The sequence below is a fragment of the Miniopterus natalensis genome, chromosome 16 (assembly GCF_054644295.1).
Source record: "Miniopterus natalensis isolate mMinNat1 chromosome 16, mMinNat1.hap1, whole genome shotgun sequence".
NCBI classification, from domain to species: domain Eukaryota; kingdom Metazoa; phylum Chordata; class Mammalia; order Chiroptera; family Miniopteridae; genus Miniopterus; species Miniopterus natalensis.
In genome coordinates, this window is record NC_142096.1 from 15,467,121 (window position 1) to 15,489,651 (window position 22,531).

The 22,531-nt window shown below is 35.2% G+C and overlaps 1 protein-coding gene across 2 annotated transcripts in view; it reads right to left on the bottom strand.

The window, feature by feature from the left end:
- The window catches only part of TAF2 (TATA-box binding protein associated factor 2), a 57,899-nt gene that overhangs the window by 3,630 nt on the left and 31,738 nt on the right, over positions 1–22,531 (bottom strand). For both annotated transcript variants that reach the window (XM_087825373.1, XM_016207762.2), the window contains 8 exons: positions 21,444–21,554; positions 19,469–19,662; positions 18,554–18,693; positions 15,726–15,795; positions 13,546–13,655; positions 9,999–10,228; positions 7,979–8,084; positions 6,223–6,345 (listed from right to left, as the gene is read on the bottom strand). In XM_087825373.1, the coding sequence (XP_087681499.1) occupies positions 6,223–6,345; positions 7,979–8,084; positions 9,999–10,228; positions 13,546–13,655; positions 15,726–15,795; positions 18,554–18,693; positions 19,469–19,662; positions 21,444–21,554 (1,084 nt within the window). The remainder of the gene's footprint in view (positions 1–6,222; positions 6,346–7,978; positions 8,085–9,998; positions 10,229–13,545; positions 13,656–15,725; positions 15,796–18,553; positions 18,694–19,468; positions 19,663–21,443; positions 21,555–22,531) is intronic.

Here is a 22,531-nt window from a genome sequence, read left to right on the forward strand (position 1 = left end):
CTACAGAATTTTAGTAATTAGTTTATGTGTGCCATGAGATGGAAAAGGTTGAACATCGCTGTACTGATTTTAATTTAGATTTTAAATGAATTACACGAATAGGATCACAATTCTATACACAGAGTATTAGTAAATAGTTCCATAGCAAACAGAACACACAGCTGGTGGTGAGGAGAGGTAATAAGAGACTTGAAAATCTCATGAACAGATTTCTTTACCACTTATCTTATTACTTAGTCAGTCTATATCAACAGGCTTTGCAGCTTTCCAATTGGCTGGCTGCACACTGGGAGTCTGCGGTCCTTCTTTCCACAGAGGGAAGCCTCATTATCTAATCCTACACACTTGCCAAGCTCCTTGGATTGCACAAAAGCCAATAGTTATATTGGAAAATGTACTTCCCAGCAGAGGCAACTGCCAAATGGACAAGTGAGTGTATATGGGTGTACTCTTTTCCAAAGAATACCTGTAACTACTTCAAAAGTACAAATTTCTTGTCTAGGGTACTGATACTTTGCATTAGAAATACAATTAATTATAAATCTTAAATTTACCTTGATTTGTATGAAAACTTATGAAGACAATAGTTTAGCTAGATTCAAGAATAAAGGTGTTAGGAACCAGGGATCCTAAGGACAAATGGCTGACTGGGGAGACAACTCACAAGATGAGTCTGAAACACCTGGTATAACAGCAAGTTCAAGTCTTAATGAACTCAAGAGTCAGCTTAAGAGGTTCTCAATGTCCAAAGATGGGGCAATTTGAGTGTTGATAATGGACTGGAACTGGAACTAACTGACTACCACACTGGAGGATGCTAGTCAGTCAATTCATTAATTTGAAAATTATTAGGTAAATAGAGAAAATCAAGCCTTTATCTTTTTCCTATATGACCTGTACTACTGGGAAATAAGAGATATGGGGGACTTTAGCTTTATAAAAATAATCTAGTTTCTAAGTAAAAATGAAAGATAAATTAGAATATCACCATCTACAGCCATCAGAGTTAATGAATCTAAGCCTTGAACATCTTAATGGCTAACCTCATAAAAAAGTCAGCCAGATACTATTCTTCAAAGAACACACGATCACCTACAAATCTAAACCTAGTTAAGCTCTAGATACAACTACAAATTTACAGGAAATACAGAGGACTCTAACATGTTAATTATACCAGAGGTATACAATTAGCAAAATACAGTCTTAAAACTACAGACCAAAATCCTGGTTTCTTTAACAAATGCATTGTAAAGGAGGAGGAAGGAGAGATAAAAAAATGGACTGAAGCCCGGCTGGGTGTGGCTCAGCGGTTGAGCATTGACCTATGATTCAGGAGATCAAAGTCTCATTCCCAGTCAGGGCACATGCCCGGGTTACGGGCTCTATCTCCAGTGTGGGGCATGCCAGAGGCAGCCGATCAATGGCTTTCTCCTCATTGATGTTTCTTTCTCTCTCTCCCTTCCTCTCTCTGTAATCAATAAAAAAATAAATAAAATAAGAAAGATGGACTGAAAACTTTAAATTTAAAAAGATGAAAAGGAAATATCAGCCAATTGCAATGTGCAGACGTTATGTGAACGCTGATTCAAACAAATGAATTATTAAAAATAAAAATAATGACCTTTATGAGTCAATTAAAATTTAAAGAGTGACTAATTTAATGATACAAAAACTCAATTTTTTCAAGTATATTACTGTGGTTACGGCTTTTTAAAAACCTTATCTTTTAGAGATACATACTAAATTATTCTAAATGATATGTGGGATTTATTTCAAAACAATTCAGAAGGATGGAAATAAGTAAGGGTATGGATTACACAAGAATGACCAAGAGCTGATCACTGCTGAAGCTGAGTAATGGATCCATGGGGGTTCTCTATACTCATCTGACTGCTTCAGTTTTCCAAAACAAAGCATTTTTTTAAAAAGGAGAAGTGAAGGCAATTTGGCTCAATCCATGAAAATGTCAAAAGCCCATAACCTTTGAATGAAAAAGTTCATTTCCAGAAATGTATCCCACAAATGTGCAAAGACATATTCTAATATTCATTAAGACTAGAATTTGTATACTAGTGCATCTGTATAACAGTGCATCTGACAAAACCTAATGTTACTCTATCACTACCACCAACATTTAGCTCTTTTTTAACCCTTAGCTCTTAAGTTTTCATTTATTATAGACAATACATCTTTTTGTCTGCTTAATCTCTACCTTTCCTGACTAATTTTTACCAGGTCTAATCCAAGGTGATAAGAAAGTGCAATTTCTTTCCCATGTGGAATTGTATGTAGAACAGTCAGACTTGGGACACATATGAGATTACTTTCATGCTAGTATAAGAAGTTCCTCTACAGAATCTCCACCGAGAAAAATGCATTTATTACCATCCTCGACACAAACATTTACACACATAACTTCACATATTATTTTAGGCGTTTATAAGATGCCTGGGAACTCGAGGCACACCCAAGGCTAGGCACTACTCATTTTTTAAGTTAATGAAAGCTTTTTCAGTGACCTGAAATATATGTCTCTATTGTAGGATGGGAGATATATCAGATATATCAGGAAAAGAATATATATATATATATATATATATATAAAATTCATATTATAGTTCTTCTATTTCATGTTATACAGAAAGAACAAAACAGATGTTCGGTTTTGTTGTTCTACCCAACATAAACTCTTTCCTAGAGATGGAATAAAATGGACTATGGATAAGAGTTAGCTGCAGTCAATTTAACAAATGCAAAACAAACAGAAAGCGGTACAAATGTAAAACAAATAGAAAGCCTGATGTGGAAGCTTTTCAGCCCATTAACAAACTTGCTGATAACAGACAGTGAGTAATCTGCTAATTCTATTAAATTCATCCACATTAGGTATATGCTTAAATTTAACACAAAACCTACAGTTTCTATTGGGGGAATTGTAAAATCTGGTTTTTGGTTTCTTTAGATCACTATAAAAAAATAAAGTGCAGAATTATGTCATCATAATTTAAGAAAAAAATCAAAGTCTGTTTTTCATATTAGAGTTTCAAAAGAAAGAACTCAAGCTTTTTGACTTGTGTTTTAAAGCGTTTCATCAGAACAGTGCTTTGCTGACTTAAGCCAGAAAGCGTTACATAGTACAGCAGCCCCAGCTGGGCAATTGCAGGAACTCTCCTTTTCTTCCCCACAGAAACCACTAGGGATTTCCCTCTGCTCCAGCTCCTGTCCCTCCTCCTCTCCCCTTCATCAAACAATGCCTGCAGCAGTTTGGGAGACAGACCACGCTGCAGTGGTGGGAGAGATGGCATATGTTTAACCAGTCACCATGGGAACCATAAGCCCTTTTTCCAAATCCCATTCCTTACCTCAGAAGAGGGGAAATAGTATAAAGTAATGAAGGTACTGAAAATACCCCTGCTGCTTTTCCTTTCCTACCCCAAATGGCTTAACCTCCCAACATGTATCATCCCCGCCCCAAAATATTCTATCATATGAAAGGAAAGAGAATGGAGGAAAGGTTAAAAAGTAAACCATGACTTTCCTCTAAACAGTTTCCAGCTCTTCCTTATCTGACCCAAACCCCATTCCTTTCCTATCCCTCCCAGATGACATCTGCAGCACATTTCAGTTCTCAAGTGTCATCTGGCTTGCTGGCTCTGAAGGACCTATCTCAGACTTCATCTCAGCTCATGAAAAAGGAAACAGGGGTCTCAAACTCAAAAAAAGCCTTGGCCCCAAGGAGACAGCATAAACAAGTAAACAGACCACCAGGTGCAAACAAATGGAATCAGTGCAACAGCACATCCCTGCCTAAAAAGGCCTCTCAGTCAGCTCTTCGTCAAGAGAAGCTGGAAACCCAGATTTTTATGTGTAATCTCTTTATTTTTAGTCAACTACAAAAACTTCGTAAGACCTCTGGAGATCAAATAAAAGTTGCCTCAGTTGAATGAACTGAATAGGCCCCAAAAACCCATTTGTGAACTTTAGGATCCCTAGAGACTTAAGAGAAGTCACAGCTTCCCTTACCACCGTTCTATGTCTACTTCCCTGAACCCGCAACTCCCAAGCCCAGGCCAAGAGGACCAGAGAAGGAGACCCCCGGCTCCCATTGGGAGGCAGGAGGAGAGAGAGGAAGTTCCTGATTCACTGCCAGCTCTACTTGGAGTTAGGTTAAAGCTGGGCTTCTGACATTTCAGAAGGTGGAGCTGAAAGTGCCCCTTCTCTCAGAAGCACTGTTGCACACAGCGGTTAGGTTTCATACTTCTATTCTTCAGGTGTAAGTAAAAAGGGTTTTTGTTGGCTAGTCTGTGAAAGTTATGCATCAAATATAATGTATCTACAGGAAAACTGTATTTAGATCCGCAAGTAAATATATGTAGAAATAAACCTTTGGGACACTATCATTTGTAAAACGAAGGTTTTTCTAAATTCTAATAACACTGTTGAATTTTAAGACTTGCTCAGGAGTCATAGGGTACTGAACAACATAAATTACAAAGGCACATTAAAGAATATATTAAAAGTTAAGTTTTATCGATCAGTCTATATTTAATATACTGATATATTCTGTCTCATGACACAAAAGGCTGCTACACTGATAAGAACTGAAGCTAAAATTTTAATGCTTTCCTATCCCCACCACTCGCCCTATATCTCCTCCCCAGTCTTCCCATATGATGCAATGAGAACTAAAGACTGTAAAGAGAGATTCCCAGAAAAGGAAAAATGTCTTTTTAAAAGAAATATGGCACAATAATACAAAAGCACATTAGTGGGAACAAAAACGTGTTAAGACTAACTTCTACATAGGTTAGTGTGCCACATCACTGAGAAAACCAAACAAACTTAGTGAGATTATTTTCTGGAATAAGAATTGACTTCGACTGTTGGAATTCAGATGGAATTTATACTTTAAAGGCATAAAAGGGAGGCAGAAGCATCACTCTCAAACTATACCAAGAGGTTTGATACACTTTAAGTTCTATAATTTTTAAAAAATGTAGAAAATTTTTCATGTCTAGTAAAACTTTAAAAAGTATAATGACAATAAAGCAAAAGTACACCAAAACAACAACAAAACAAAACAAAACAATCCTTTCAAAACCCAAGAGAATACAAAACTGGCAAGGGTCAAAAAAGTCAAAATTCACTTGTGAAAGTCTCCAGCTGATTTCCTTCTGAAATATATTTTGTGAACCTACCACAAAAAAATGCATAAAGCACACAACGAGATATAAGCACCCAACAGTCCAGGGTTACACCACCAAAATATTTTGAGGTGTTTGTTTGAAGTCTCCCCTAATCACAGTTGGTTCCCTAAGCTCCTCAAATCGGTAAACACTCTTTTGTTTATATCATAAAAACAGTGTTTATATAAGCAAACCCATCCCTTAACATTTTAAAGCCAGATTAATGACTTGGAAAAACTATTAATTACAAGTGGTTCTGCTTATGTATCTCGTTCTTCACTCCCTGTTCCTCCAAAACTTGAAGACTGAATCTTTTCATCAGCCTTCCCTGCTTGCTCCTTATTTGCATTGTAATCTTCTCTTTGCAAGTAACAGAAGAACTGAGGAAGCGGAAGACAATGTAAAACAGTAGAATAGGTAATAAACATATATGAACTGAATTACTTTTCATAAACTTAGGCCCGATTAGTATGAAATAATTTAAAAGTCAAAACATGTGAGTTTTCTAGGTGTAGCATCAAGGCTTCAGGATTGAACCAATTGTAAAACTTTCAAGGGTAAGGAGAGAGGAGAAATAAGTAGTTGATTTTTGTATTTTAAGAAAGTACAAAGGCTCAGATTTGATGATTTCTACTGAAGTTGACACTTTCGTATTATGATATTTTTAGAGAAAGCACAACAAGGAAAGAGTAAAATGTTAATACAATGGGTAACTTTAAATGACATGAGATCATTTCCCTCCTCCCTTTTTACTTTGTTATTTCTGAGTTTTACAAAATAGGAGTAGTACATTCATTACTTTTGAAATATTAAAAAGTCTAATTTAAAATAGTCTTTATGTTAGATACTATAAATTCAATGTGTTTCAAGTAAAGCAAGTCCTCAGATCTGTATTTTTAATTTATTTTTTAAGTTAATAAAGACATTTTACGTTATACACCTGAAACAAATGTAATATTGAATGTAAAAAGAAAAAAAAACTTCATGAAATTTACAGATTTCTTCTTGATGAAAACAACAACAACAATAATTTCACCTGTTCCCTTCCGTGCAAGTTCCAGACCCCACTGGGGTTTTGTGGCAGGTGTGCCATCACCACCTGGTGAGTGCTGGGGTATTAAAGCCGATCGAGAGCAAGCTGGTCGATATTTAGAGAGCCCTAAAATGAAGAAGGGGAAAGAGAAGATGAATTAATTCCTTTGTTTCCCAAAAGGAAAAAAAGCCTGACAGGTTTTTATAAGCTAATGTTTATACCAGAAGCAGTTCGACAATAAAATTCTAATAATAAAAATACATTTTTACTGCTGAAGATACCATTTGATTTAACCCTTTGTCATGGTTCCTATATACGTAAGTCTGAGAACAATACACAATCAAGAAAGACAGTTTAAGGTGACTGGCCTGCTGAACATATAAAAGGAATTCTATATTGTGGGGCAGAAACCATGTCATATTTCTTAATATTTACATGGAACTTTGCAAGTTACATAAAAGCTTTATTCCTGAAAATTAAAAAATGCTGATGACCAAATAGGTGTAATCTCTTCAAAAAGCATTATGGAACTATATATAAAAAGCTAAGACAATCTGAACAGAAGTATTGCATAATACAGCTAAAATTAATAATTTTGCCAACAATATATTATTGGGAATTTATACAAAAAACATAATTTGATTAAAAAGCAAAACTTTTATATGAAGGTATGCAATGCAGAATTACCTGTAATAAATAAAAGTCAGAAATAACCTAACTGGCTACCAAAAGGGAAATAATAAGGTAAATTACACATATCAACTCAATACTTTCTCAGGTAATATCTTCAAAAGAGAAGATTATGCTGTTTGAGAGATGCACGCAAAATCTAATATGTGAAGCAGGCAGGCAAAAAGAGTAGCAGCAGCATTATGGGCAGCATTAACTTCAGTCAAAGAATTTTAAATACAATTATGGTTATATTATTAAAAAGAAATCAGATCTAGTATTTTAACTTTGAGGTTAAGCTTACTATTAAAAGAGAGAGAGGCAGCAAGAGAGAGAAAGAAATTAAAGCTATTGGAAGGAATCTTATAGATTTTTTTTTTTTAAACAAACCCAGGGAGCCCAGCCAGGCGTGGCTCAGCGGTTGAGCGTCGACCTAGGACCCAGGCAATCGGGGTTTGATTCCTGGTCAGGGCACATGCCCAGGTTGCGGGCTCGATCCCCAGTCGGGGGCATGCAGGAGGCAGCCGATCAATGATTCTCATCATTGATGTTTCTATCTCTCTCTCCCCCTCTCCTTTCCTCTCTCTGAAATCAATAAAGATATATTTAAAAAAACAACAACAACAAAAAAACCCAGGGAGAGGGAAACTGGATAAAAGAAGGTGAAGAGACTAGCCAAAGAACATATATGCATGCCCCACAGACACAGACAACAGTGTGGTGATGGCAGAGGGAAGTGGGGGTAGGGGCTGGGTGGAGGTGGGTAGAGGAGGAGAGAATGGGGACATCCGTAATAGTGTCAACAATAAAAATAAAGTTAAAAATAAATAAATAAATAAATAACAAATCCAGAAGTATAAGCATGCCAAATATTAAAAAAATAAAATGCAAAATAAAAAAACCCTACTTTTTGTATTTATACCTTTGCTGGTATGTTATAATCTGATACAATCTAATATTTTCTTTTACACCAGCTACTTTTAAACTTTATAGTTGTTCACTTGAAAATAAAGCAACACACCTGCAAACAGTGGTATGTATCATTTGAACTCTCTCGATCAGCCCAGGGACGGCAGTACACTAATCTTACCTGGCGTGGATGGCCTTTCAAGCATGTTCAAATGGTGAGAAATGAACGCCTGGCTGTCATGAACAGTGTCCATGTCAATCTCCTCCTCATCTTGAGAACTTGAAAACTAACACACACACACAGAACGAAAGAGAAATAGGGCCATCATGTCACTTTATGTTTGGATCTTAGCTCTTACGAAAAGCAGCAGAAGAGGCCACAGGATATACCCCTAAATAATCTTAAAAGGAAAAGTAGTCTCTTTTTCTCAAAAAGTATTAAGAGAAAGAAAAGATTATGTGGTCCAGCCTCCAAAAGAAGCTGGTTGGAAATTACTGGAAATGTAACAGCAACTAAAGTCTATTCTATGTTACGGGAGAGTCATGAGTCGGGGTAGATCGTGCACACAGTTCCTCCCAACAGAGAGGCAGCATGTGACAAAGGCCACACAATTGGCTGGATACTTTAGAGACGGACATGTGGGCTCTTATGGCTCAGCTGCCCCAGCTGCTTCTGAGGAAAACCAAGGGTCCACAGCATTACAAGGCGGCGGACGCTACACTGAGTACAGGTTTAACCTGCATCTCTTCCTCGGATTGAGAGTCTGACTTTACTGCTACCCTCATTCTTCTCCAGACCTGACCGGGTCCTAGTGGGGGCCCAGTGCTGTGTCAGACTTCCTCTTACTCCCTGCTGGTGAGCTGACACACTACGAATGAGGTGCTTCCTGGGCAAGGTGATCATCTTCCCAAGGCAATATTTAAGACCCAAATTAGATTTCTGAAGACAAGTAGCTCCCATTACAGCTGAACACTGACAGTTACAGCAACCATGCAGAGTAGAGCAAGCCCGGTGCCTGAAAGGTATCAGCAGTGAGCTTAAATAAATTTCGCCTTTTCCTGTCGGCTGTGATTTTTTTGGGGGGGAAGGGGGAGAATTGCTTAAGTGAACTTTTAGAGCTTTCCCAAAAGAATATATTTTTTGGTGTCATTTTCTCCTCTTATCCTGAAGACTCCAAGTATGAATGTGGATAAATTAACATAAACGGGCAAGAATTATAAACATTCATTCCCATAAATTTATAACTATTCGGATCTGAAAGAGCTCTTTAATGAGACTTTTTTCCCCATGAAAAGATCTGTCCTACGGCTTCATAACCCAAACTCTAGGATACATTCTAAATTTACAACAAATATAAGTACAATTATATTTCAGAAAATCTAGGTGAATAAGTAATTTAAAGTGACTATTTCTAACTAGTATAGAGAGAATTGAGTGTTAAGGTGCCAGAACACCTTACCAGTAGAGAATTGCCAGGCAAGTAATCTGGTCTAAATACTGGTGAAAAATGAAGCCTGAAGTATTGGGGACATTTATGACTAAATGTTTCAATAAGAAAATCATTTCTGAAAAATGTTCTTTAAGTTACAGTAAAATGATTAATATGTACCCTAAAGGACTTTCTGCAAAAAGTCTGGTAATTTTATAATGCACGGATAGAAATAAAACTTTTCTGAAGGCAAACATATATAAAATTTTTAAATGTAATGCATAATCTCCTTCCAAATCAGGTAACTCACTTACCTGATCATTTGTCGTTATCTATCTACCTATTTATTTAATTCAAGAAACATTTGCCAGGCACTTATCATGTTTGGAACTGTGCTAGGTATTACACAGAGTAGGAAAAGAAAAAAATGTCAGGGTCCCTTGTGTTCAGTTTTCTGTGACCATATACGAACCAGAAGGTTAATATGTAACAGGTTAAATATTCATTTCAATTTTCTACTACTCAAAGAAGAAATTCTATGTGAGCAGTACAATCTTTATGTCATCAAAAGGAGTAAAGGGACTGGCAGCACTATGTAGCTGTCAGTAGTACTTTGTAAACTACAAAGTACTAAGTGAATGTCAGCCAGTTTTTAAAAAGGTAACAAAAAAACATTAGTGGCTTTAAAACTGCCAGTTTAAAAGGTGCAATTCTCTTCCCTAGAGAGCTCGCTATAATAAAACTACATCTTCAGTAACATGTGATTCTTACAGGGTTCTGAAATCCAACTAGCTGTGTGTGGCTACTTGGATTAACTGCAGTTTCTTGATTGCCTGTGATGGCCTCTGGAATTATGGTCGGATTCAAGACAGCTTTTTTCTCTTTTAGATTAAGAACCAACCCAAGCTCTGGCAAGGGTAAACAGGAAGGTCTGCTGAGGCCAAAAAGTGTAAAGTACAAATCCACAGCACCACACCGTAGCCTCCAGTCATGTGAAGTACCTAAGAAGGAAATAATAAATAAAAATCAATATACACATTTAACCATACATTTTTATCTGTTCCAGAACTTGTACAGAGGGAAGAAATGAAAGAATTATGATGCTTAAAAGGAGCCATCTCTCGACCTAGGCCCCACTGGCAAACCCTCTACCCTAAAGATGCGTTTTATCTTAACACAGATACTTATAAATTATTATAGGAACAATAAATGTTAGTGAGTTAACTAGGGAACTTTATAACTGGGAAAATGTTTTATCATCACACCATTCTTCTTTACAAAATGAATTAAAAAATAGTATTTTTTGTTTTTAGATTTTTCTTTTAATTCCTCCTCCTCTGTAACTATCCCACTTTCGTTCATTCTCTGTTCAACTTGTCTAATTTTCTTCCTTAATAGCCTGTTAGGAAGACAGCGCTTCATGAGCCATCATGAACCCCAGCACTTAAATTCTCCTAACTCTCAAATTTATTATGTTCAGGTTTTAAATATAAGAAACCCTACAACTACTAGAAGTAACACAATTCTGAACTTGGAATCATTGTAAAGGAGGAAAATATTTTGTTAAACACCTTCACAGTTGTGTTGTTATACTAGGTATTTGTTTTAAAAAACAGTAATAACAAGCAAACCCCAGAGATAGCAACAAGCAGTACAACACGTATTGACCAGAAAACTGCCTGTTTAGAAATTCAGTTTAAAGTAGCTGAGAGACTAGAGACAAGTTCTTTCAATTCCTCTGATGAATCTCAGTTTTTTCATCTCCAAAATAAGGGTTTTGGTCTCACATTTGCCCAAAGTAATGACAAACCAGAGCTCACTGAGACCAGAGTTCTTTCTCAGTTTCCTTTTCTTCCCCAGTAGAGCACTTTAGGTAGGTACCGCCATTAAATAGAACTGACTGACAAGATAAAAATTGTCACCTCGGGTTAGGTAATTGCTATGATTTCCAGGCTGAAATTAAAATAATCTAGAGAATTTAAAACAAGTGAGAAGAAGCAATATATAAATTCTTCCAAATAAGAAAATAAACCCTATAAATATTTAATTCTGACCGTGGTTTCAAAAAGATTACCATAATTTTTAAAAAGAAACAAACAAAAAAAGAAGCTGCTACAGCAAATTTTGGACAGCATAAATATTAAGCTTTGTGATTTTAAATAACCAACATTAGAATAAGTAAACAAATTATAATCAACTAGTGATTCTGATGAGATTTACTCTGATAAGTAAATATTATACTAATTATATGCAAAGGCAGTCCACCTGAAAGGAATTACAATTTTATGGAGTTCACACTATATACTACACTGTGCTACGCACCCTGCAGGCCACACTGCTGCAAATGAGCTACTATCAATCCTATGAGACATCTTCACTTCTGCTACTGTGTGCAAGGTAACAGAAACACTGCACTGTTAGAAGCAAGAGAAAGGTAGGAGGACAAGGTTATGTCCTAAAGGCTACAAAGAAACCAGAAGTGGGAAGAGCAGTACAGAATGAAAGGGAGAATCTGCACTGGAGACCCAGCCCCGTCTCTGGAACATGCGTATCTGCGCTGGACCGGCCTGTCGTAGGCCGCCTTCATTATCCTCAGGGCATCAGTCCTGAGCCTCTCCCACAAAGGCTGGAGGGGCTCAACCCTCTAAAAGAAGGGAGGGAATCTGGCCAGAGGAGCTAGCCCTGTAGCTATAGATTCGTGGGTCTAGCAAGAAAAGAAGTAAATCTCAGGCATTTTATCAGTTAGAAAACCAAGAATGGTTGAGGGTACATTTATACTGGGAGAAAACTAAACCTTGAAGATCAATATCACCTGTCTGCTACCATCCTGAGCACTCTGTTGTATATGTCATCAGAACCAGCTAAGCCGCTGAGTGTGACTTCCTTGAAGTTTTTAAAAAATTATTTTAATTTAAAAAAACAAATGGAAATGTATATTTTCATAAGCTAGGGTGTTCTGTGTTTTGAAAGTCAGATTAAGGATAATTAGGCAGCATACTGAAGGATGCTCAACTGCACTAAATTAACTAGACTATGGTTTTTACTTTTTATTTCTATGTGGGCTTTTTGGCATTGGTTTACCTTTCATTTGGATGGAGGAAAGAACATTACTGTTTTGTTCCAGAGGCAGCTCCTGATAGTGTGTTTTTCTTCAAATAACTGACTTACAAATATTAAAATTTAAGGCTGATAAGAGGAAGATAAAAAATGAATAGCAGTGCTTCTGCTAAAATCACAAAAAAAGATAAAAGAACTGCCCTATATTTCAAAACCATGGAATAAAATCTTAAAATGGTTGTCATTACAGTGGAATTAAGTTGAGAGGTATAGTGGGGAAAAATCACTTCTGCTTAATTCCAGTTAGTTCTATGATCTTGGGCTAGGATTCCAGATCAATCAATTCCATTAGACAGAGGCCCTGGAGCAGTTGCCAATTTCTGTGACAGCATTTTGAAGACACTTCTTTAATCTTCCAGATATCCCTCCCACCCCAATCATTTACATGGCAAAGAATGCTCATAAATTGATAAAACAGTCATATTTTCTTCTCTTGGGTAATGCTGTCCATTCTGTCTTCATTGGCAGTGAAACTGGGACCAACCCTGCTTACCTGAATCAGAACAGCACTCAAGAAGAAAGCAGGGAACCCAGTACTGATGTTCTCTATTCAAACCAGAAAGTATCTGAAGACAAGCCCCCAAAATAGTGAATCTGATCCTAAAAAAGACTATCTCTTCATTTTCTGAAGTAATTGCTATTAAAGCTGAACAAGCCAAAAAGCTGCTAAGAAGAAAGCTCACTTTAAAAGTCACTTTTTCAGTACGTTTTTCAATAAACCCAGCAGCCCTTATTGACAGAAGCTTGGAAATGTGCACAGAGTGGGGCCAAAGGGTAGTTCTATCCTGATCTTTCTGTCCATCTTACATTAAGTGAAAACAGCAAATTTCATTTCTATTTGTACGTATAATTTCCTAAGAATAAAGTGAAAAGACTTATTTTTCAACCCTTTGTAACCTTCTGAAATAACAACAATAATAATAATACTTTGCCGTTTAATGTTTAGAGCTCTTTAAACATTTGCGACACTTTCACATAAATCAGTATTTTTGTCTCTTCAATCACCCTGTGGGGAGAGTGAGTGAATATACCCTTAGCAAGTGTTATCACAGCCGCCACTGTGAAGGTAGGTGTAATAAGTATCCTACTTATAAAAAAAACACAAAAAATAAACCACAGTTCTTTAAGTACTGAAAACCTGTTGTAAAATGAAAATAATCCAGTCATCATTTTGTGTTTTTGAAAGCCACTGCTGTCTCACCAGAATTCATAAGTTTCCAAAGTTGATCTACCAGGGCTTCATTGCATAAGGGAGACTCCATGTTCTTAGTAAATGGCGGGTTCTTAGTCAACATGTCTAGAATCTTATGTCTGAAAAAGAAAAATTAAAATTTTGCTGACCATTAAAACATCTGAAAATCACCTGTAGTTCCTTCTTCCTATTTTATTATCTCCCTTCTTAGATGTAGCTTTGTGTTTTTAGTTTCATTTCAAAAGGTGTACGTTACATCCTAACAGTATTTAATACTGTTTTTTTCACTAAAAATTTCCGGTGGGTTTGCTTTTTCTAAAATTGCCTTCGTGTACAATGAGATCTTCTAACACCAGGCTCTGTGTATTCTTAACCAACCTTTCCCATCCTGCTACTAAAGTAACATTTTATCCTCCTTAGAAAAGTTTTAAAAAGGCTGATCAGTAAGTATAAAAATCTTAAAATGGGGCAAAAAAAAAAAAAAATCACATATAGGCCAAGAAGTCTACATTTGAGATGATAAAATGAATATAGAGTTTGTTATTATAGTATCTTTGTAAAGCATGGAAATATGCAAAAGCATTTTAAACACGGAGATTACAAAATGTTTCCTCAAAATAAACTGAGATTTAGAAGAGTCAATTCATAACAAAGTATCCTTACAGGTGGCAACAGTTATACCCTGCTATTGCAAGTTTTTACCTTACGTGAGAGGCTACCTGAACAAATTATGCAGTCTTCTGAAAAACAGGGCAGTGTGACCAGAATAAAATTTGAGAAAGAAAATGTCCAATGCTATGGGCAGAAGACACCATAAAAAAGAATAGAGAAAGAAAAGAAGCAAGGAGGCTCTGATAGTAATTTAACATTCAGTGAAGGGACAAAAGCCAGGCCTACAATGAGACCTGAGAAATTCAAACCTCAGAGTAATGGCATGCTTGGGTATAATGGAGGAAGAAAGAAACTGAGGTTGTAATTTTTACTGATGCTAGCAAAACTTTAAGAGGTGAACCTGGGAAATTTTTGTATTTAAATTGTTGGCGGAAAGATATCAGATGAGATTAGTACTTAAGAGATGGGAGAAAAGTGGACTACTATGTTGCAGTTAAGTCACTTAATCCCTTTCAGCTTCAATTTTATGTCTGTAAAACTGAAAGATGTAGACTCTCACTGTTAACATCCTTTTGTGCTTTGAAATTTTAAGACCATATGAAAGACTACTGAAAGGCTATGAGAACAAATAAAACTTCATAGTATTTACGCAGATCACCGCAAACTCTTTACAGCCACTCCAAAAAATTGTAAAGGGTACTCTGGGAATATCTTTGAAATTATTACTAAAAGAGCAATAATGATTAGTACATGTATTACTTTTAGTAATTAAACATTTCTTTAAAAGGTTTTTCTTTAAAGTTTAGATAACAGAAGACTTTACAATAAAATATTTATAAATGACTAAATACTCAAAGCAAGTACTCAAAGATGATAAAGTTTAAGGGAAAACAATAAGAATCTTACGCTTAATTTTTCACAGATTAAACATCAAAATTCAGAACAAGCATACGTTTCAGACATCTGGAATAAATCTGAAGCAAATCCTAAGAAAGTCATGGGTTTATGTCATATTGACAGCGGTCAAAGCATCATATTATTTCCCTAGACAACTGAGAATTTTCTTGGTGGGCCAATCCAAAACCATTGTCAATCACTATCTATAGAAATGGAGTCAAACCAAAACCAAAAGAAAGCAGCAGAAAAGAAAACTAGAAGGAAATACAAAAATAAAAATAATCCCAAGTCTATTTAAGAAAAATTAAGATTTTATATGAGATAGAAACAAATGGGATACACCAAAAACATTGTTCTTAATTATTTTTAAAGGACATTCAATCAATCAGTAGAGGTTTTGTAACTTTGGATATACAAGGGATCCTCCAGGTGCTTATTACATAAGCTTTCCTCTAAGTCACAATACAAACCATACATAAAATTACAGAAAATAAACTTATATTAACAATATATTTTTAAATGTCTTTTCAAAGCCAAATCAAATTCAAAAAGGGCATGATAAAAGCATAACATATTCCTGTGTTTTCAAAAATAACAAAGACTTGTTCCATGTATAATCTTCTGAAATTATTCAATTTACTTTAGGACTTAAAAATAATAATTATAGCACAAAAACTAACCTTACATAGGGTACCGGGTCATTCTGAATCATATTAAGGAGCCACTGCAGTTCTTCATAACTCCTGTCCACTGAAAATAAAAATAAAGAAATATATTTGTTGCAATTATAACAAATTAAACAAGTTACAGGCAAGGAGTTCACACTTAATATTTAGGACTCTGCCTTAGCTGGATTTCCAATCAGAGTTGAAGGCTGTGGACAATTTACTTTTTTTTAACGTAATAGGCCACTTTGTAAATTTTATTAAGTACTGTGCTACATGCAGCCAAAACACAAAACAGGACCGAGTATGTACTTTTCATTACAGCTCAAATCAGTGGCAAATACAACATAAAGCAAATTATAATTTAGTGAGCCCTAAATTAGAGATGATTAAATGGATAGAATGTGTTTAAATAAATCAAACTGTGTTTCTAGATGCTTAAATCAAATTAGAGAGAGGTCTGATATTCAATGGTATCTCAACTATATTATAAAGTGAACTGTTTTTCCCCGAGTGGTTTCTTTCATTTAAGACCAAAGAGCAGCCTTAACTTTTCAACATAACATAAAGGCAATTACAAAAATCATGCTATAACTGACCAATAAAATGACTTATTAGTTATTCCCATACACCTTTTCAACAAGTTTTGCTATTATGATTTGAAAAGCTTTATTTTCAGAATTTTATTTCTAATATTTTCCATTTTCAAATGATCTAAATTTCATGGATCACATTTAAACGCCTCTCAATAAAATTATGCTTATTAACTTAGTGTTCTTTTAGAAACCTAGTATTAGCATTCCATTTCATTTCAGGTAGTGCTAATTCAGGAAACCTTCATATATATGTGACAGTGAACATCACAGACCTTGAGAAAGAAGGTTGGGAATACTGGCAGGTTTAGTGTACCTCAAAACTTCTAAATTTCATGAACTGGTAAAATCTCAAAATAAAACTGGATACTGATAATTACTTTTTTATGTCATGCTAAGAAATTCATTTTTTTTAAAAAAATCACTATTCTCACCATCATTTCTGAAAAGAATATATATTTTAACACTTCATAGAAAGAACAAATGACAGTCCTTTCTTTTTTTAAAAAATTATGTTTTTATTGATTTTTTTAGTAAGAGAGGAAGGGAAAGGGACAGAGAGATAGAAACATCAATGAGAGAGAAACATCATCGACTGGCTGCCTCCTGCATGGCCCCTACTGGGGATTGAGCCCACAACCCGGTCATGTGCCCTGACCGGGAATCAAACTATGACCTCTAGGTTCCTAGGCTGATGCTCCACCACTGAGCAACACCAGCTGGACTGAGTGCTTTCTTACTTAGATCAACATATACATTATACACACTATATTGATCTTACCCTTTTATAATTTCTAACATGTAAAAATAAACCAACATCTACTCAAGAACGTTCCTCACCCCTTCCTTTCTTTCTAGTCAGATGAAAAGTTCAGGATACTTTAACTTTTTACTTATCTCATATTTTAGTGCTATAATCTGGAATTTTAAATGTAGATTAATTTACACATTTCTTACATCTGTATGTCAACTTTTAAAGAATTCTGATATTTGCAGTTAATTTTAGAACCTAACAAATATTTAAGCTCAGCTCTTCATCTTACAGGCACAGTTGTTCATCACTATGTCTCTTCTTGAGCTACTACTGTGATTCATATCCAGATCAGCTGAAAATTATCTTTAGGAAGTTTATTATTGAAAATGTTACATAGGAGACACACTTCTAGCCTTCAAGGTTACACAAGCAACAGAACAACTTGGCAAAGTAGAGAATCTTAGATCACAATTTCCCCTAAACATTATGTTAGCTGTTTGTTCATTGTCTTCTAAACTCTTCATATTCTGAAGACATCCCTGGCCATACTGTTCTTTTGCCTTGTGTAATAACTGGGTTCTGATATTCCTAGGCACTTACACATTTTTTCCTTAACCATAAAACTTTAAGTTTTCTCAGACTCTACCTTAGTTCAGTTTCATTTACAGCCTATCAAAGTATTCTATTAGCTCTTGGATTATTGCTTTTCTGTCACTTAATCCATTCTTCATGATTTATTTTATTTTATTTTCCTCTTCATCTCTTTATATTTCTCATCTGTATTTCTGAAAATGTTTTGACCCTGTAGTTTTCTCTTATTTATTTCTGGCCTTATTTTTTTCCCAATTTTATAAAGCCTTGCTTAATCCCTGTACTGAAGCTCCTGATTATGTCTCTTGCTCTACTTTTAGATATCAATCCGGGACAGAAGCAAGATGTTTTCTCAAATCCTTCTTATATAGTTAGAAATTCACAAAAGTTGTCTATTTCTTAAAATAACACGCAATTAAAACTATAAGAATGATATACTGACTTCTTGGAAAGACCAAAGATATCTATTTATAATTTTATTCTTTTCTCTCACTTTTTCTTTTTCTTTTCTTTTTAAATATATCTTTATTGATTTCAGAGAGAGGAAAGGAAGGGGAAAGAGAGAGATAGAAACATCAATGATGAGAGAGTCATTGATCAGCTGCAGCCCGCAACCTGGGCATGTGCCCTGACCAGGAATAGAACCCCAATCTCCTGGATCCTAGGTCGACGCTCAACTGCTGAGCCACGCCCGGCCGGGCACACTTTTTAATTCTTATAAGAATTCTACATTGACCAAAAATCAATGAATCAAGAATTTAAAATTATTAATCTGAAAGCAATAAAAAAAAGAATTTAAAATCAAAATATCTGTATTATACAAAAGAAAACCCCAGTATCTACAACTGGCTTTAAACAAACATTTCTTTCTAAAATGATATGAACATATATTTCTAAAGCATTACCTTTAGTATAATCAACAACTGCTTCCAAAGCTGCTATCCTAATGTCCACAAAGTGGCCATATTCTGCGTAAGATTTAAAAAGAGTTGGGTCACTCGGCACATGTCCATTCTTCTGAAGCACTCGTATGGCTCTCAAACAACTAGGAAAACAGTATTTACAGTTAAATACTTTTGTTAAAGTATTCTGAATCAAACTTGTTTGATAGACATTAGAAATTAATCTGTAACACTGAATTGAAAAACTGATCTGATTTGAATCTGCCTTTTAATTCTGGAACATTAAATTTTTGCAATGATCCTAAAAATTAAAAATATCTAAATCCTATTAAAGGAAAACAAAGTTTAAAGCTTGTTTGGAAATCCAATTACAGGTATCATTATACTTAATATCTTCTCCAGAAGTTTTAGTTATATAGTTTAGTAAATAATAAATATGGGAGGTTAAACTGTTCACAGTGGTTGAAACAGTGAACTGACTATTTTAGCAAACTCCTAAAGAAATAGAACTTTTTGATAATTAAATGCAAAGAAGTTGAATGAAGCAAAAAGTCATCTTAAAAGAATCTAACAGAAGAATGCTTATATCCAATGAGATAAATATTATGCAGACATCAAAAATAATGCTTCTGAAGAATTTCTGATGACATGAGAAAGTGTTTATGATATAAGCAGAATACAAAAACTATATATACAATATATGTCCAATAATTAAAAATGTATATTGTTATAAGAGAAAAAAATTAGAAGGCCACTCTCCAAAACAGTATAGTTAATAATTTATCTGTGGATGATAGAATCATAGGATTTTAATTTTCTTCTTTAACTTTACTATAGTTCCCAGTTTTCTATAATGAAAATAAATTTCTCTTATAATTAGAAAAAAATAACACTAAAGAAAATATAGAGTCATCATACCTCACAGTGATGGTGTGTCTATAACTTGGAAGAAGTTTTTCCATATTCAAAAACCTGGTGATTTCTTCAAGAATGAGTCGCACATCTGGGTTTAAGTTATCTAAAGTCCGGACTTCATTATTTACGCTGACTGCAGGCGTAACAGAGTTGGCAAGGGCATCAATCATTTCTGCACGATAATAGTTATCTGAAAACTAAGCCAAAAAATAATTATATAAAAATAAAATTCACGCTTCTGTTCAAAAATTAATAAGATAAAATATTTATAACCTAAGACCGTAATTTATCTAAAAACATAAGTTGGTAAGTACACATTAGGAAAAAAGTGAAAGAGATTCACTAATTAGTAATATATTAGTTAACTCAATAAATACTTCCTACATGAAAGGCATTCTTACAGGAACCTAGCCAGATCAACCTAAAAGGAAGACAAGACCACAGTTCACAAGCCCTGCTGGTAATACAGAGCTTCAAATCAGTTATTTAGTGTTTTCCTCTCATATATAAACATATAACCAAAGATCACCAGATAGTTCAGAAAAGTAACATAAAAAAGACCAGAACAAACAAAGGGGAAAAAGCAACTTGAAGGAAATAGAGTACTCAAGGAAAAGAAAACTGACAGGTAGAAAAAATCCAAAACTATCATTAATATTGTCTGAGAAATAACCAATGAGATGGCTCCCAATAGCAAAACATTTTAAAAAGAAAGAAATATGCAGAGAATCAAGATCAAAATTAAACTGAAATATAAATTTTTAAAAAAAACTCCTGAAATTTTTGAGCAAGAAAGTGATAAAAAATAGAAAGGAAGGCACAAGGAAGTTGGAGGACTGGTATAGAAAACATAGCATAGGGATAATAGGAGTTTCTAGCAAAAACAGAGAAAATGGAGGAGGAAACCATAGAAAAAATTAATTTCTAAACTCATATCCCAGTCAATTCCCAGAGAAGTAATTTACTGAAAGGCAATCTGGGTGTGGCTTGATTTAAATTCAGGAAATGAGATACTCTAGCCTGGGGATTTGAACATGGAGCAAGTGAGTGAATTCTATCAGCAACAAACTGCCAGGGAAGAAAGAGGAATAGCTACCCCCTTTTAACTTCCATTGAGGAGGCAGAGCCTCACATCCACACACATGGCAATAGAGTCCCTAAACATCCCTATTGTCAGACACTGAGCAGGAAAAAAAAATGGCACACAACAAAAACAAACGAAACCAAAAAACTCTGCTACACAAGCGTACACTATGGAAAAAGTTTTCTTTTCAAACCATTTATAGGCTGTTTTCTTCAAGTATTTTTATAGTATCATTGTTACCTCTGGTAACTACTTTGCCAACAAAGCAAAAGCCCATTTATTTAACCACTGTTTCTAACTTAAGTATTTGGATTACAGAATGAACTCAGAAATTAAAAATGAGGAGGGGGTGTGGGTGAAATAGGAAAACCAAAAGACTTAACATTTAACCCTTAGACAACATCGAGTTCTCACAGATACTAGAATCCTATCTGGACAAGCTAGATTATCTGATAACAAGTAAGGTGAAATAACTTTTGAAGCATGGCATCCAATAGCTACTTGCTAAATAAAGACACGCAATGGTTAAAAAAAAATCAAATTCATCAATGAACAAGTTATTCCAAAAGGGAACTGTTTCTGGTTATCACTTGGTCAAACAAAAAAGGAGCAAAAAATAAAACTGGGCTGTCAGACTTCACCAAAACAAGTGTTACCTGACTCCCCTAAAATTTGATACCCTACTGTCTCCACATTACAACAGGTATGAGGAACATTTAAAAATCAAGCAATCTTGGTTTTCATCCACTAGTTATTATAATAAATCATGTTTACATGTTTCTAATGCTAGAAATTTCAAGTACCATGGACTCAACAATGACTTCACAGTCTAAATATTTCTTTAAAAACAAAATATCAGTGGGTAGTTTTATAATATTCATTAAGGTATCTTACCTTATTTTTTCTGTTGTCATTGTACTTGATTAAGTCTAAAATAAATGTTAAGACTTCTTTGGGACAAAGGTTGTGAACATCTCTCAATAGAGCCATTGCAACTGGCATAGTCTACAAAAAAAATTTTGTTTTAAGCATATAACTCAACCCTTTCATTACTATAATTCACTGAATTCAGTACATGTAGAAAAACGTACTCTGGGGCAGACACAGGTATGTGAATGGAGCCTAACCCCCACAACTCCTGCTAAGAATGTGCGTCAAACATGCTAACAAAAGAGCTGAGCAGGAAACCACAGGGAGAGCTGAGTGACTGGATGTGCTCTCTAGCCCTCGTGCCCTTGTCTTCACTTGTTAGAGGGAATATATGTCCTGTAAATGATATAAATTCAGTTCTGGGTTTTACGGTGGAAAAGGTATGGGTTTTAACATGAGAGAGACCATTGTCCAACCCCTACTCTACTACCTGTTAAGATGGGTTACTATAGCCAGGGGCTTACTAAGCACAAGCCTCACAACCTCACAACCATTCATCATAACCCTTTTCAGGATTAAGTGAAATAGTGGCTGGAGGCACACAGTTCAATCATCAGTCTGAGAAGACACTGATTCTCCAATACCACCCCATCTCAGCTTAAGGAAAAATGCTAAATTATATGAAATCCAGCCTAATATTCTCTTTCCCAGATTTTCACAGGCAACTTTTCTAAAGAGGTGGAAGCTTGACTTACGCAGTGGTGACTTCTACTAGTAAAATAAAGCTATTTAAACTCAAGGCAGAACTACAGATGAATAGACATCATAGTGCCCAGTACATAGGGAAATTTGGACTATCCCCTATCCTGATTAAAAATAATTATACATGTACGCTGAGGGGCAAAAAGGATGTGGCGGCCTCTGCTTGCTTGAAAGCTCATTAGCAATAGGACAGTCAGTGTTGTAGCAACAGTCAGTATTTATGCTGTAAGAACTGAGGAAGGGCTCTTTTCCATAGCAGTATCTGTCCTATGCCTGTTCTGCCCTTTTAGGACTCAAGTTTGATTTAGGCACTAACTATCTCTCTTTTCTGCCACTAAAAGTGTTACGTG